General features: G+C 40.0%; 1 protein-coding gene across 2 annotated transcripts in view; it reads left to right on the forward strand.

The window, feature by feature from the left end:
* LOC124544887 (choline transporter-like protein 4) overlaps window positions 1-18184 on the forward strand; it is a 253893-nt gene that overhangs the window by 49496 nt on the left and 186213 nt on the right. For both annotated transcript variants that reach the window (XM_047123619.1, XM_047123626.1), the window contains exon 3: window positions 969-1138. In XM_047123619.1, coding sequence (XP_046979575.1) covers window positions 969-1138 — 170 coding nt within the window. The remainder of the gene's footprint in view (window positions 1-968; window positions 1139-18184) is intronic.

Consider the following 18184-nt stretch of genomic DNA (forward strand, 5'->3'; position numbering starts at 1 on the left):
CTCCAGTCGATCTCCTTCATTATCTGTTGGACTGAACCATATGATAAACCAGTTTCCCTTTGATATTGTCTCAGGGACTTTGTGGGACTTCGAGCAAAATGCCCCAGCAGCACTGTCTTTAGTCCTGTCAACTCTATTTGGGGGTTCAGCCACCCTTTTCTGAGTAACCGAATCTGTACACAACAAATTTGCATCTAGTCTCTTTAGTGTTTTCACATCAAGACTTTTGTATCTTCCCCTCCCCCATCCCAACCATAGTTGCACTATGCACCATGCAAGTGTCTGCCATACTTCTATCCTAGCTGCAATTCAAATACAGTCAGAAATGTGTTGTCTCTGCGCATCATCTTCACTTAATTTGTGGTTAAAGCTGCAACAAACAACAAATATGTAACAATTTTTCATTCATAGCTCCAGGACTATCATTACTAGGACCCCAGTAATGGGAGTTGTCTTTTTGTTGCGCCTCTCTGCAACTCAACATCTCCGGTATACAGTGAGTAGGATCTATCCTTTTCATAATATAATTACATAATAGCATACAACCTGCTCCCAGTAGCTGAGTGGTCAGTGTGACAGAATGTCAATCCTAAGGGCCCAGGTTCGATTCCCAGCTGGTTCGGAGATTTTCTCCACTCAGGGACTGGATGTTGTGTTGTCCTAATCATCATCATTTCATCCCCACCGACGCGCAAGTCGCCGAAGTCGCATCAAATCGAAAGACTTGCACCCGGCGAAATGGTGCACCCGACGGGAGGCCCTAGTCACACAACATTTACATTTATATCATAGAATAGGGCATACTATAATGATAGAGTGATTGAGTTAACATTGTTTATGATAGAAAAGCAGTGAAATAAAAATAGGGATACAATAATGGATCACCCTGTATAATGACTGTCCTCCATTTCTAGTTGTTCCCAACTTTGACAAGCACTTTTCTTTACAACTTCTTTGCTTTTTGCCAGCATTTGTAAATGGAGATCCAACACAATTGCTACATCCAAAGGATTCATCAGGACAGAGATGTGGACTGGATGAGGGTGTCAAGAATAAACCGTACCTAATGTACTTTGAGCTGACAAACTGTGTGTTAAATACATCCCCTCTTTCGGCCACTGACTGCCCAACAACAAAGGTAACATGCAGATTTATATAATACCACATATTATTTGGAATAGACTAAACAGTGTAAAAATAAGAGGTAATCAGCATATGTTTGGTTATCAAAGTACCACATTGACATTTCATGAAAAAACATCACTCTTGTGATTCTGCACAGAGCAGACTGAAGGGTCATTGCTTTTAAGTTAGATATTTCTGATGGTAGCTTCCTGGGTTTCCACTTATCTCTTATTAGATTTTATACTTGCAAGACTTAAAACAATAATGTTGTGTGAGCAAATACTCCAAAAACATAAATAAACGTAATTGCATTAAAATCCTAACAATGTAGGCTACAGTGATTGCTTCTGAGTAGAAGTGGCATTTGAAAACTTTTCCCGTGAGCTATATTTAAATTTGTTTTAGGTGGGCGTGTGTATTTATAGGACTAGATTCACATGCAAGAATTTTGCAGTGTAGCTTTGTGCTGGCATAAGTTTTTCTATAAACTGATTTGACTACAAAAAACCTGGCTCAGCCACGCACTGTCTTTGGGAGTACTCATAGCAGTGCCCCACTGTATTTGATTAGAGCAATGCATTTTCACCATGCATGTTTTGTGTTCTTCAGAGGGAAAGCAAACATTTAACAGCTTTTGTCTGCATACTTTAGTGCTGCACTTTTTTTGTTTCTTTACTGGTTTAACTACTTACAAGAGCTAGGCCTGGAATAAGAACTTTTGGTGTAGCCACTGAAAATGGTGTTAGATTATCCCACGTGCATAGTGGACACTTACCTGTGGGCCTCACACCTTTTAGAGGCCTGTCTACCAAACCAAAATATTGTAGAAGTCCTGGATGAGACAAATGGTATTTACAGATCCATACAAAAGAAACATTAAATTTTAATAAGCAAGCAACTTCAGGATTCATATTTCACCTTCTTACTTACAAAAACAAGTCTTCAATAACCACATGAAGAAAGCAAGTATAAAAGCAGCGTTCAGTATGCTTATGAAGACCAGTGTTTCCACTTAGGGAAAAAATGGGTGATAACAATGCATAAGAAGCTATGCTTCGTGGATGAAAAAGTTGAATGTTGAGATTTATGTGTACAACTTTCTCACACAAATACTTACAGCAGAGTTCAGTTTGTTCCCTGTAGACTTTCCAGTAAAGACTAGTGTCAAAATTAAAGCAGAAATTGAAGGTTTTATGGAGAATTCTTTGACGACATCAGAGAGAAACTAACAGAGAAAATGGTTTGATGTGAATATCTAGGTTCACCACTAGAACGTGCTGAAAATCGAAAAAATTGTTTTTAGCATACTGATCACATAAACTCAATTGAAAGAGCACTTGAATGTCCTTACACCAATGTTATAGTTTCCAGTATAGCACTTGACATGGGTTGTGTGTAAATAAGGAAGTTGCCATTGCAAATTAAAATTCCACTGACTTTGGTTGTCACTTCAACAATGCCCAGCTTATTGGTCACAGATTTCATATTGGGCTTGGTCTTACGCAAACTTAATCAAGAAACTTGTAGCCTCCAGTAAAATAAATCATTTACTCAAAAATGTAATGAGAAACAGGAGTCAGAAAGCAAAGCAGAGATAAATGCTCAACCAAAAATTCCAGAAAAAAAAATGGTCCATAATGTTATGCTGTCCCATCAGAATGTCCAGTACCTGTGCAATAAGTTATTAGAATTGGAAGTGATGCTTTCAAGTGAGTTAATTGATGCCTCTGTACTGTGTCTGAATGAGCATTGGTTGAGATAGGACGCATTACAAACAGTGAACATAACAAACTATCAATAGGCAGCCTACACTTGTAGAAAGCAGTTCCATTGTTGTGGAAACTCCATCCTTTTTTTTTTTTTTTTTTTAAGAAAAAGAAAAAGGAATATCATACAAACATCTGGAGCAACTAAAGACAGTAAATATTGAACAGGATTTTGAAAAATCAGCTATACGGTTATCGCCACCCAAAATAATTGCAGTATCCCTTTGCAGATCTTCTGACTGAGACGTAAGAAACGTCTACAACATGTGGAAAACACATTAATTCAAACTACAAAAAACAAGCAAATCACTGTCATCTGTGGTGATTTCAGTATAGACTTGAGCAAACCCAGTAAAGAAAGAACTATTGGATCTCTTCACACATTCCAGTTGGGCCACAGTGTCTGCTGCATTTGCCCAGAAGTCATAAACTTTTTTTTTTTTTTTTTTTTTTTTTGGCAGGTGGCTCCTGCTTATAAGGTGAAGGAAAACAGCAGATTATCATCTGTTTCATAAATACTGTTGTCAGTTTCAAAACTGCCATTCTCAACTTCAGAACCAGATTCTTCAGGCAGAGATTCTCCATCAGTCAAACAAGAGAATAACCAACAACAATGAATATGTGGGAACTGAACATTCCTGTAATAAGTTTTTTTTTAAGTCACTTGTCACTTTTTGGCAGCAGAAACATCCATCTAGAAGCTCTCCAAAGCACTAAAACAGTGAATAACTGACATCAGTGTGTCACTGCTCAGCAATACTAAATTGTAAATTAACAGTCAGAAAAGCCCTGCTCAGAGATTCTTTAAACATTGACTGTTAGGGAAATCACACGTCCATAATTTCCACAGCCAGTGACCACAATCTGTTAATCTCTTATAACTTGAAAATCACAATACATTCACCTGCATGAGAAACATAAATCCACAATAGATCAAATAATAATTAACTCTAATCGGCAACATTACAAAGCAGAAATAGTAAAGACCTGACTTGGAGACCACTATGAACAAATCATAAGTTTTTATGCTGTAAGTAATAAGGCCAACAAACTGACAAGCATATATGAGAGCAGCTGCTGCAAATCAGTGATTTGGAAGTCTGCCTCCATAGCGTAGCGGTAGCGTTACCGCCTACCATGCAGGGGGCCTGGGTTTGATTCCCGGCAGGGGACAGGGTGTTGTGTGTGCTTCTTCATCATTTTCATCATCATTGACTCGCAAGTCGCCGAAGTGGTGTCAACTAAAGAGGACTTGCAATATGGCAGCCGAACTCCCCCAAATGGGGTCTTCCGGCCAACAATACCATACGATCATTTCATTTCAGTGATTTGGAAGAGCTCTAGAGAGTCATGTATCTGTGATACCTGGCCAGAGATACATCAGGTACTACACTCTCCTGTGGATCCTCTCTCCTCTGCAGAAAGTACAAGATCTGTCATTACCCATCCACTTGAGTACGATTGGTGTGTCAATGGTAGATCTAGGCATCCTGTACAGGGTGGATGGGGACCAGGGAGGACTCGTGGTGTGGTAACAAACCCCTAACCAAAAGGTATGAGGTGCTATCTTGCACTGAAACTGAAACTGTGCCAGTGGGACTCACTTCACCTGTTTTGGGGAAACCTGTTTTGTCTGGTGTTAGGAGGAGGCAAACACACCAAGTGACAGGAAAGAACAACAGGTGCACTCAATGTGTATGCCTGGGGGCCTCATTCAACATGTTGAAGAGGCTATTCCAGCAGCCATCGAGGAAAAAGGGTGCAACCAACTGCAGGTTGTGGCACACGTTGGAACAAATGATGCCTGTCATCTGGGCTCCAAAGTCACTCTTGTATCATTCTGGCGACTGGCAGAGAATGTTGAGAAGGCCAGCCTTGTGTGTCAAGCGAAGCTCACAATTTGCAGCATTGTCCCCAGAACTGATTGTGGCTCTATGGTACTGGTCGAGTGGAAGGACTGAACCAGAGACTTCACAAGTTCTGTGACAAGCTAGTCTGCAACTTCCTGGACTTATGCCATAGGGTTGGGACCTGTAGGGTCCCCCTAAATAGATCAGGCATGCACTAAACGTCAGAGGCTGCTACTCAGGTAACTGATTGTGTGTCAGGTGTGCAGAAGGTTTTTTTAGATTAGGTGACTCTCCATCTAATCCAGATAATCATAGCTGTAGGAAACCCAGAAGTGTCAGTGTAAATCAAAAGACATACCTGCCACACGTGAGAGTATTAAAATCCTAATGGTAAACTGCCAAAGCACTTGCAACAAATTGCCAGAGTTTGAAGTGCTCATGAAAAGCAGTGAAGCTTGTATAATACTAGGTACAGAAAGCTGGTTGAAACCTGAAATTTATAGCAGTAAGATTGTTGGGGATAGGCAAATGGCTAATGGAGGTGGTATATTTGGCACACTAGACAAGAAACGCAAATCTACATCTACATCTACATCTACATTTATACTCCGCAAGCCACCCAACGGTGTGTGGCGGAGGGCACTTTACGTGCCACTGTCATTACCTCCCTTTCCTGTTCCAGTCACGTATGGTTCGCGGGAAGAACGACTGTCTGAAAGCCTCCGTGCGTGCTCTAATCTCTCTAATTTTACATTCGTGATCTCCTCGGGAGGTATAAGTAGGGGGAAGCAATATATTCAATACCTCATCCAGAAACACACCCTCTCGAAACCTGGCGAGCAAGCTACACCGCGATGCAGAGCACCTCTCTTGCAGAGTCTGCCACTTGAGTTTATTAAACATCTCCGTAACGCTATCACGGTTACCAAATAACCCTGTGACGAAACGCGCCGCTCTTCTTTGGATCTTCTCTATCTCCTCCGTCAAACCGATCTGGTACAGATCCTACACTGATGAGCAATACTCAAGTATAGGTCGAACGAGTGTTTTGTAAGCCACCTCCTTTGTTGATGGACTACATTTTCTAAGCACTCTCCCAATGAATCTCAACCTGGTACCCGCCTTACCAACAATTAATTTTATATGATCATTCCACTTCAAATTGTTCCGCACGCATACTCCCAGATATTTTACAGAAGTAACTGCTACCAGTGTTTGTTCCGCTATCATATAATCATACAATAAAGGATCCTTCTTTCTATGTATTCGCAATACATTACATTTGTCTATGTTAAGGGACAGTTGCCACTCCCTGCACCAAGTGCCTATCCGCTGCAGATCTTCCTGCATTTTGCTACAATTTTCTAATGCTGCAACTTCTCTGTATACTACAGCATCATCCGCGAAAAGCCGCGTGGAACTTCCGACACTATCTACTAGGTCATTTATATATATGTGAAAAGCAATGGTCCCATAACACTCCCCTGTGGCACGCCAGAGGTTACTTTAACGTCTGTAGACGTCTCTCCATTGATAACAACATGCTGTGTTCTGTTTGCTAAAAACTCTTCAATCCAGCCACATAGCTGGTCTGATATTCCGTAGGCTCTTACTTCGTTTATCAGGCGACAGTGCGGAACTGTATCGAACGCCTTCCGGAAGTCAAGAAAAATAGCATTTACCTGGGAGCCTGTATCTAATATTTTCTGGGTCTCATGAACAAATAAAGCGAGTTGGGTCTCACACGATCGCTGTTTCCGGAATCCATGTTGATTCCTAAATAGTAGATTCTGGGTTTCCAAAAACGACATGATACTCGAGCAAAAAACATGTTCTAAAATTCTACAACAGATCGACGTCAGAGATATAGGTCTATAGTTTTGCGCATCTGCTCGACGACCCTTCCTGAAGACTGGGACTATCTGTGCTCTTTTCCAATCATTTGGAACCCTCCGTTCCTCTAGAGACTTGAGGTACACGGCTGTTAGAAAGGGGGCCAGTTCTTTCGCGTACTCTGTGTAGAATCGAATTGGTATCCCGTTAGGTCCAGTGGACTTTCCTCTATTGAGTGATTCCAGTTGCTTTCCTATTCCTTGGACACTTATTTCAATGTCAGCCATTTTTTCGTTGGTGCGAGGATTTAGAGAAGGAACTGCAGTGCGGTCTTCCTCTGTGAAACAGCTTTGGAAAAAGGTGTTTAGTATTTCAGCTTTACGCGTGTCATCCTCTGTTTCAGTGCCATCATCATCCCGTAGTGTCTGGATATGCTGCTTCGAGCCACTTACTGATTTAACGTAAGACCAGAACTTCCTAGGATTTTCTGTCAAGTCGGTACATAGAATTTTACTTTCGAATTCACTGAACGCTTCACGCATAGCCCTCCTTACGCTAACTTTGACATCGTTTAGCTTGTGTTTGTCTGAGAGGTTTGGCTGTGTTTAAACTTGGAGTGAAGCTCTCTTTGCTTTCGCAGTAGTTTCCTAACTTTGTTGTTGTACCACGGTGGGTTTTTCCCGTCCCTCACAGTTTTACTAGGCACGTACCTGTCTAAAACGCATTTTACGATTGCCTTGAACTTTTTCCATAAACACTCAACATTGTCAGTGTCGGAACAGAAATTTTCGTTTTGATCTGTTAGGTAGTCTGAAATCTGCCTTCTATTACTCTTGCTAAACAGATAAACCTTCCTCCCTTTTTTTATATTCCTACTAACTTCCATATTCAGGGATGCTGCAACGGCCTTATGATCACTGATTCCCTGTTCTGTACATACAGAGTCGAAAAGTTCGGGTCTGTTTGTTATCAGTAGGTCCAAGATGTTATCTCCACGAGTCAGTTCTCCGTTTAGTTGCTCGAGGTAATTTTCGGATAGTGCACTCAGTATAATGTCACTCAATGCTCTGTCCCTACCACCCGTCCTAAACATCTGAGTGTCCCAGTCTATATCTGGTAAATTGAAATCTCCACCTAAGACTATAACATGCTGAGAAAATTTATGTGAAATGTATTCCAAATTTTCTCTCAGTTGTTCTGCCACTAATGCTGCTGAGTCGGGAGGTCGGTAAAAGGAGCCAATTATTAACCTAGTTCGGTTGTTGAGTGTAACCTCCACCCATAATAATTCACAGGAACTATCCACTTCTACTTCACTACAGGATAAACTACTACTAACAGCGACGAACACTCCACCACCGGTTGCATGCAATCTATCCTTTCTAAACACCGTCTGTACCTTTGTAAAAATTTCGGCAGAATTTATCTCTGGCTTCAGCCAGCTTTCTGTACCTATAACGATTTCAGCTTCGGTGCTTTCTATCAGCGCTTGAAGTTCTGGTACTTTACCAACACAGCTTCGACAGTTGACAATTACAATACCGATTGCTGCTTGGTCCCCGCATGTCCTGACTTTGCCCCGCACCCATTGAGGCTGTTGCCCTTTCTGTACTTGCCCAAGGCCATCTAACCTAAAAAACCGCCCAGCCCACGCCACACAACCCCTGCTACCCGTGTAGCCGCTTGTTGCGTGTAGTGGACTCCTGACCTATCCAGCGGAACCCGAAACCCCACCACCCTATGGCGCAAGTCGAGGAATCTGCAGCCCACATGGTCGCAGAACCGTCTCAGCCACTGATTCAGACCCTCCACTCGGCTCAGTACCAAAGGGCCGCAGTCAGTCCTGTCGACGATGCTGCAGATGGTGAGCTCTGCTTTCATCCCGCTAGCGAGACTGCCAGTCTTCACCAAATCCGATAGCCGCCGGAAGCCAGAGAGGATTTCCTCCGATCCATAGCGACACACATCATTGGTGCCGACATGAGCGACCACCTGCAGATGGGTGCACCCTGTACCCTTCATGGCATCCGGAAGGACCCTTTCCACATCTGGAATGACTCCCCCCAGTATGCACACGGAGTGCACATTGGTTTTCTTCCCCTCTCTTGCTGCCATTTCCCTAAGGGGCCCCATTACACGCCTGATGTTGGAGCTCCCAACTACCAGTAAGCCCACCCTCTGCAACTGCCCGGATCTTGCAGACTGAGGGGCAACCTCTGGAACAGGACAAGCAGCCATGTCAGGCCGAAGATCAGTATCAGCCTGAGACAGAGCCTGAAACCGGTTCGTCAGACAAACTGGAGAGGCTTTCTGTTCAGCCCTCCGGAATGTCTTTCGCCCCCTGCCACACCTTGAGACGACCTCCCACTCTACCACAGGTGAGGGATCAGCCTCAATGCGGGCAGTATCCCGGGCAACCACAGTCGTAGTCCAATCAGGGGATGCGTGGGACGAGCTGGCCGTCCCCGACAAACCCCCATCCGGACCCCCACAGTGATGCCCATTGGCAACAGCCTCAAGCTGTGTGACCGAAGCCAACACTGCCTGAAGCTGGGAGCGAAGGGATGCCAACTCAGCCTGCATCCGAACACAGCAGTTGCAGTCCCTATCCATGCTAAAAACTGTTTTGCAAAGAACGTCTGAACTAATCTACAGAGAGCGCAAACAAATCGACAAAATTTAAATGGTTATTAAAATACAAGATTGCCTAGTAAATGCAGTAATGCTGCTACTTGCGCACTGCTGACACTGCTCGGCGGCGGAAGGAGACTACGCGAATTTACACTATTCAGGTACTAAAACGCAATGCTACACTCTCAAATACTATAATACGCCAGAAATTTATGAATTAAACAATGCAAGTACCAAAACCACGCAAAGAAATTAAGAATTAAACTATGTAACAAATGAGTGAGCTAGGAGTATACGATTTGCTGCTGCAGCTGCTTATCCAACGACGGCAGGGAGCACACTGACTGTGACCAACCGACACTGGCCGTTCAAAACAAAAACAGAAGACAAACGACTACGCGAATTTACACTATTCAGGTACTAAAACGCGATGCTACAACTCTCAAATACTATAATACGCCCGAAATTTATGAATTAAACAATGCAAGTACCAAAACCACGCAAAGAAATTAAGAATTAAACTATGTAACAAATGAGTGAGCTAGGAGTATACGATTTGCTGCTGCAGCTGCTTATCCAACGGCGGCAGGGAGCACACTGACTGTGACCAGCTGACACTGGCCGTTCAAAACAAAAACAGAAGACAAACAACTACGCGAATTTACACTATTCAGGTACTAAAACGCGATGCTACAACTCTCAAATACTATAATACGCCCGAAAGTTATGAATTAAACAATGCAAGTACCAAGATAGAAATTGAAGCTGCATGTGAGACTACTTGAGTAAGACTCAGCATCAGTAGTGGGCATAAATGATAATTAGATCCATCTATTACCCACCAGAGTCATCTCCTGATGTAACCAAAGACTTTAGGGAAAAACTCAGTTCACTTGTATATAAGTTCTCCATTTATACTGTTATCATTGGTGGAGACTTTAATCATCCAACAATCAATTGGTAAAATACAGTTTTGTTAGTGGTGGGTGTGATAAGACATCCTGTGAAACTTTACTAAGTGCCTTCTCTGATAACTACCTGGGACAGATAGGTAGGAACACCACTCATGATGGAAATATATTGGATGTAATGGCAACAAATAGACCTGACCCCTATTGAGGATGAGGATGTCCACACCGCAACTGGTATCAGTGACCATGACATGGTAATTGCAACAATGATTGCCAAAGTACAATGGACAACTAAATCAAGCAGAAAGATACACATGTTCAGTAAACTAGAAAAAAAAATGAGTAGTGTCATATCTCAATTAGGAACCACTTATGAACTTTCAGCACAGGGCAGGAGCATGTAGAGGAACTCTGGCTCAGGTTTAAAAGAATAGTTGACCATGCACTTGGTAATATGTACCCAGTAGAACAGTTCATAATGGGAAGTTTTCAACATCATGCAGAGATTGGCAACTTGCTCTAAATGTTCAGAAATGTAAAATTGTGCACTTCATAAAGTGAAAAAACATAATATCCTATGACTATAATATCAACAAATCACTTCTGGATTTGGTCAACTCATACAAATACCTGGGTGTAGCACTTTGTAGGGATATGAAATGGAATGATCACATAGGTTCAGTTGTAGATAAAGAGGTAAAGCAGGTGGTAGACTATGGGTTGCTGGTAGAATACTTGTCACTTGTGTGACCAGTTCTAGAATGTTGCTCAAGTGTGTGAGACCTGCTTAGAAATCACTTGTGTGACCAATTCTAGAATGTTGCTCAAGTGTGTGACACCTGCACCAGATAGGACTGACATGGGATATTGAATGTATACAGAGAAGGACAGCATGAATGGTCACAGGTGTGTTTAATCCATGGAAGAGTGACGGAGATACTGAAGGAACCAAAATGGAAGACTCTTGAAGATAATATGCTGAAAAAATAATAGTTTGACTTTCAACCACCAGGGGAAAATATGGCACTGTAAGCAGTCAGAATGTAATGTGGGTCAGGAAAAGGGGAGGAATGACCAAACACATGATAAAGTTCGTTCTGGCATGTATATTAGGATATGGCCAGAAGTTAAAATATGTGTTCAGTATGGTCTCCAGACTCAGCAACATGCTGCTTCCATAACACTACATGGTTGACAGTTCCTCACAGCATATCTGTTGTAATCAGAGTGATATGTCATGATATGCTACCCTTCAGACCAGGAAAAGTCTGGATACACCCCTGATAGACACAATCTTTCACATATCCTCACAACAAGAAGTGACATGGATTTAGGCCAGAGGAGGCAACACATCTTGAAATTATGTAGAGATGATGCAGCTCTTACCAAAGGTTTCTTGATGCAAATATTTCAGCTGGCAAGCAACATGTGGTGTTGCCCCATCTTGCATGAAAATACCGTATTTACTCGAATCTAGGCCGCACTCGAATCTAAGCCGCACCTGGAAAATGAGACTCGAAATCAAGGAAAAAAAAATTCCCGAATCTAAGCCGCACCTGAAATTTGAGACTCGAAATTCAAGGGGAGAGAAAAAGTTTTAGGTCGCACCTCCAAATCGAAACAAAGTTGGTCCACTGTAATATGAGACACAATTTAGTTCGAATGAATGACGATGCAGCTACAGTAGTTTGTTTCTAGTCTTAAGCTTAGCTGTTAAGCTTTACCATGTAGCCATTGCTATGCGTCAGGTGCGCCGTCCGTATTTATAAGGGTACCATTCCTTTTTCACGTGCTTCGTCTGCTTTGAATTGATTGCTTTTCTTTGATCTGATAAGTGCCGTTCTCTTTGTTATAGGTGTTTACCGGAAAATGCATTACTGTACTGTCATGCATTGTTTGTAGCATTCTGATAATGAGGGTTTACGGCCTGTCGCTGCTTGCGGCATGGCTTGCTTTTGTGCGCGCTACCGCCCTTTCCTCTTTTTTTTTTTTTTTTTTTTTTTTTAAAATCATCTCATTAGCGAAACAATGGCAAGAGGCTGCTATTTGTTGTTACTTACACTGCTGCTTTCTTTATGATAGATGTTCTGAACGAGAGTTTAGCGAAAAATTTTCTCCGTTTTAAAATCTTTGCCGTCACCTCTGTAGTACATTACATTCTGCACAGAAATTAGTCATCTTAGATTTAAAAATCTTGTCAATTGCCATGCTTCATTACTGACTGTATCACTATTAGGTATAAGAATAATACGAATATAAACATGACATGATATGTATATATTGTTGTCTCACTCTAGTTTCGTAGTTTATTAGGTAGACAGGATTTAAATGAGATAGCAGCAAACACGAAAGAATACAAGGAAAATGTTTATATCCATATTAATTTTATGGTGAAGAGAATACTGCATGTGATTCACGATTCACAAAAGTTCTTATTAGCAACGATCTCTTGTCACAGGCAGGTCAAAATTTAGAACATAGAGTTGGCCATATTGACAAACATCCCAAACAGTCTTGCCAGTCGGATTTTTGTAGTACGTTGAAATGCTGCTACATTTGAAGATGAACAATACGGAATTTGTATTTACTTCGTTGGATAATGTATGAAAATGCAGTGGTCGAAACTTGGGGCGGAGATGCCAGTATTTATCTTTGTGCCTGCAAAGCATTCTTGTGTAGCGCTACATAATTCGATGGCAGAAGTTAGTTGTGGTGGCACCTACCAACATTTTTCAGAACTTCCGCTTACTTTACACTCGATTCTAAGCCGCAGGCGGGTTTTGGGATTACAAAAACCGGAAAAAAAGTGCGGCTTAGATTCGAGTAAATACGGTAGTGGTGCAGAGATAGCTATGTTCTAGCAAAGCTGGAATCATTTATTGCATAAAGAGGTTCTTATAAGGTGCAGATGTTGCCGTGCACCTAACAGACATGCGAGGTGTCATCTGGTCAAAGAAAATGGACAGAAAATGAAGGTTATAAAACCACACCAAACAATCACATAAGCTGAGTGCACAACAAGTGGTTGAGTATAACCACATATGCAGCAGTTCTGTGCATCCACAGCACCATGCAGAGTAAAAGGTGCCTCATCTGTCCAAAGATTATTCCCCAGCCACATGTCATCCATTTCCATGTATGTCAAAAAATGAAGGGTAAAGTCATGATGTTGTAGCCTATCTTGGGAATTCATTTGGTACCGATTCTGAATATTGTAGGAATAGCAGTATAGAATCCACTGCAAAATTGTGTGAACTATTTACCTGTGGAGGGACAATTCATGTGACACAGCTTGAGCACTGTCTGCAGAATTTGAGGCATGTGTTGCATGGTCGGGTATAACTACAGCAACTTCATCAACAACTACCATGGGAATGAGCTGCCTCCCTTTTCATACTGCACCACCTAATTCATCTATTTCTTCAGATTTCTTGATCATACTCTGTAGCTAATTTAGTGACAAGTGGCCTCTTCACAACTGTTTCTGTCGATGATATTCCCACAATGCAGCACTGCTATCACTAATATGCTGACAAAACAGGTGCTGGGAGTGCATGGTCTTTCTTCTCAATAGCATTGTGTGTCATGTGGAAAACTTCAGCTGTCATGACCCTTTACACTAACAGTCACTTCATGAAGGAAATCAACACGCATCACCAAACGACAAACAGCATACTGACATCAATACAGGAAACTTTTGACATTCTGATTGTTTACTGGGCCGTATTTTCACCTGGTAGCAGAAAGTGGGACTTTTTTTTTTAAACATATTCTGCAAGCACATCAATTAATGAGCATTCCTATAATGTTTAGCATCCTGTGATGCATGTAGTCCGCATTGCAGTACTTGGAACACTGTCAGTTTAATTATAACCATGCGGTAGATACAACTAAATATCGTTTTGACATAGCATTCTCTCTGAAGAGTAGGTCAAAAATAGCTCATACAAACAAATGGATCACAGTGGATGTTAGGAAATCATGCACACAGAAACAATTCCTTTACAGAATAACTAAAATGTGTCCTACAACACATGAATTTAATGGGTATTTTAAAAGTTATAAAATAATACTCAGGAACACAATAAAAGATGCCAAAATGATGTAAAATGACAGATACAGAAGAAACACACCCAATAAAATGAAAGTTATTTGGATTATTGTGAAGAAAGAAACAGAAAGCAACAAAACTAAAATTAATAATATCCAGTTGAGTGAAAATCTACAGACTGTCAGCAAACAAACTGATGTAGCTAATGTGCTTAACTGTTTTTTTTTAATGTAGCAGAAAAGCTTATTGAATCAAGTGTCACCCATAAACATCCCACACAAGTGACATCAAATATTGATCAGGTAGATAACACAATAATTCTCTTGCCAAAAACACTCATTATGAATAGATAACATACCAGATTTTGTCATTTACTCTCTGAACTGCTGACTTATCTAGTAAACCTGTCCTTCTCAACTGGTAACTTAGAACTATTTCACAAAAAAGAAAGCCAGGAAGAGGTGTCAAACTATAGACATCTTTCTGTACTGTCTGTAATTTTGAAAATTCTAGAGACACTTTCGTATATACAGATGTCTAATTTTGCCCACACACATTATAAAAATAAATGTATGTGTGTCCTAAACAACTGAACTGATTTCAGCCAAATATGGTACACCTATATCTTACTGTCAGGCAACAATTTCTGTGCGTGTAAGAACCACCTAGCTACCTATCACAGTTCAGGAGATATAGCTTCATAAACAATGAGAAGTATGAAAAGCTACTGCATAATGCATGATGTTTAATTTTATTACTTATGTGCTACTAACTCCATTCACAATAAATTTTGCAGACAGTGAACACATATGAACCTACATAATTATATCATGGTACCATACATAATTCCAGAGATATGATATCACAAACACTGAAATGCAAGATAAAATGCCACATCCTGCATGAAATTTTAATACACATATTTTTTTACTACTAAGACACTCCTACACTCAAATCGACTTAAAGAATCTCTGACATCTAGCATCGTTTTTGACAGCTTTCAACTGTGAAGTGCAAATGTCTGTAGATGAAAACAATAACCTTCAGTAGAGCCATGAAAAGGTGTTGCCATTTACTTCCAGAAAAGCACATTGTAGGCACATGAAGCAGCTGCACCTAGCATAAAAAAACTGTTTGTTAACGTGGATACTGCACTTGTACATTGGTACATTATACATACTGTTTTTTATGACAGTTTCATTATTTCAAAGGTTTTTTTTCATGGATACATGGAAATAAATTTTTTTCAATATTATGCTAAAAAAACAGTTAATTTTTTGTTTTAGTTTCTTATACAAAATTGGCAAAATGAATACCCAGGCAATTCCGAGTTTGTTAGGTAGTAACTAAGTATAATATACTAATATGATCACAGCATTGTTTTAGGAAAAGTCACTCAACTGAAATAGCAACCTTTTCTTTTCTGTATGAAATGCTACAGGTCCTAGATAGGCAGCAACATGCCCTGAGGATATTACTTGACCAATCAAAAGCTTTTTATACTATCTGTTAAGAAAGATTACTTGATAAGATTCAGAATTAGGGTATTAGGAGACCAGCTTATAACTGGATTAAATCATATCTCCATGGGAAAAAAAGAGTCTCACAGAGATAACCCATGAAGTAAATGGGGCAGTCAGTATCAATCAGTCGGATTTATTAGTGGTCAAATATATAGTAGAGTACTGTGATGCAAACAGAAGTCTGGAAAAAACTGTTGCAATGCACATATTCACCACCCAGAACAGGACACCAGTAATAAATACTGAAATTAATGGACAAACAATCATAAAAACAGAGAATATGAAGTTTCTCAGTGTATGGATACAACAGAATACGAAATGGGATACATGTGTAGACCACATAAATAGAAAACTAAGTACACCATGTTTCTTAATAAGAGTACTAAGAAACTCTAAATTGTATGACAATCTCAGGGCCATTTATTTTGCTTATGTTTATTCAGTATTGAAATATGGAGTAGCATTTTGGGGAAAGTGTGGAACGTGTTTAAGATCCTTTACATTAGAGAGAGAGATTATTAGATTAATGGAAAGGCTAAGCCAAAGATCATTATCCAAGCCACTATTTGAGAAAAATAAAATACTACCACTTCCAAGTCTCCACATATTAGAAAATGTAATTATTGTCAAAGAAAAAGTAAACAGTAGCACCCATCACCCACAATTAATCTATACATAGCTACCACACAAGACAGGTAAATAATGTACATATACAACAGACAAGTACAGCACTATTACAGTAAGACATACCCCATCACAGCATCAAACTGTATAATGCATTACAAAAATCCACAAAAATAATAACAGACAATTTCAATTCAACAGTGTAGCATTAATTGGTAAAGTGCTGCTTCTATATTTCAAGAGAGCATCTAGAAAAGCAACACTGCAGCACCAATTACTATTGTTTTCATAAAGTGTATGGAATAATAAAACATTGTGTAATATTACCTTTCACTAAACTCTCTCTCTCTCTCTCTCTCTCTCTCACACACACACACACACACACACACACACACACACACACACACACACACGCATGCACGCACACACTTTTCTCCTCCCCTCCCCTCCATCCCCCCCTCCACACACACACATATATCCCCCCCCCCTCTCTCCATCCTCAATTTCAACTTTCTCTCTTTTCCTCCACTCTCCCCCCCTTCCCCCCACCCCTTTTTCCTTCATCTCCCTCTCCCTACCTCTTATATGCTCTGTCCTCCAAACTCCTTTCATTTTGTTGTACAGTCACTGGGTCACCTGTGGGAAAGATCTGCATCACACTATCCCCCTACCCCTCTTCATCTCATGCATCCTTCCCTATACCCTCCCCACCCCCATTTAACTAAAATTGGGTACTGAATGTAATAAGAAAACTGTATGGATGAACTTCAACCATATAAAAAACAAAAATAGGACCAACATAAAATTCACATTATCGAATAGCCATATTCAGCAAAACAATCACATAATTTTTTTTAAATTATGGTTGGATGAGCATCTAAGATGGGGAGAAACACGTAGAAATGCTTAACAAAAAATTAAGTAAGTGCTATTAAATATTAAGAATGCTTAAAGATTACTGTAATACTGAAACAATAGTCTACTGAGGCATGGTATAGTATTCTGAGTAAATACTCTTTTACAAAGCAGTCTTTTAAGCTTCAAAAGAAACCTGTAAGATTAATAAGTGATGCTGCTTATAAAGCATCGTGTAGAGGCATTTTTAAGGAATTAAAAATCATGACCTTACCATCTATATTTATATTCAAAAGTATTTGCTTCATTGAAAACCATCAAGTTTCATCTTTGAATAGTGAGATCCACAATTACCAAACAAGGAACAGGGATGACTATCATAGGGATGTGCACAGAAAACCAATATATCAGGACAGTGCTGTTTACAAACCAATAATTCTTTACAGCACACTGACAGATAACATCAAAAAAATACCAAACATTAATTCATTTAAAATAGAACTAAAAAAGCTACTAGCAAACAACACCTTCTACAGCTTTAATAAATACCTGGAATTTTGCTCCAAGCTGTAGTCTGCTTCATAAATCTCTGAACAAAATTTCATAATTATCAAACCATTCCTAGGTAAAACTAAACTTCTTTTATCCATGTATGTATATAATTATGCACCTAAATTTTGTGCCATATGTTACTATGACTATTTAACTAAAGTATTGGTATTTAATAGTTTTAATAAAATCAACAAAGGTGATTCACTAGCTTTTATTTTATCTGTACGTACGTATATAATTTTATAATCTAATTAAGCAAAATACTGTTTTTGTTATAAAGATGTGTTGATACAAATTTTAAGATTTTGTGCATGGTCTAAATATATAATATTTTATACTGTTTTGTACTTTGACACGTCCAGTATCTTGAATGTGATAATACGGGCGCTAAATAAATAAATAAAACATTTCATCAGCCTCGAAATCCACCACAGGTCAAACATCAAGGCCATTGCCAAGCAAA

Source organism: Schistocerca americana, chromosome 1, assembly GCF_021461395.2.
Source record: "Schistocerca americana isolate TAMUIC-IGC-003095 chromosome 1, iqSchAmer2.1, whole genome shotgun sequence".
NCBI lineage: Eukaryota > Metazoa > Arthropoda > Insecta > Orthoptera > Acrididae > Schistocerca > Schistocerca americana.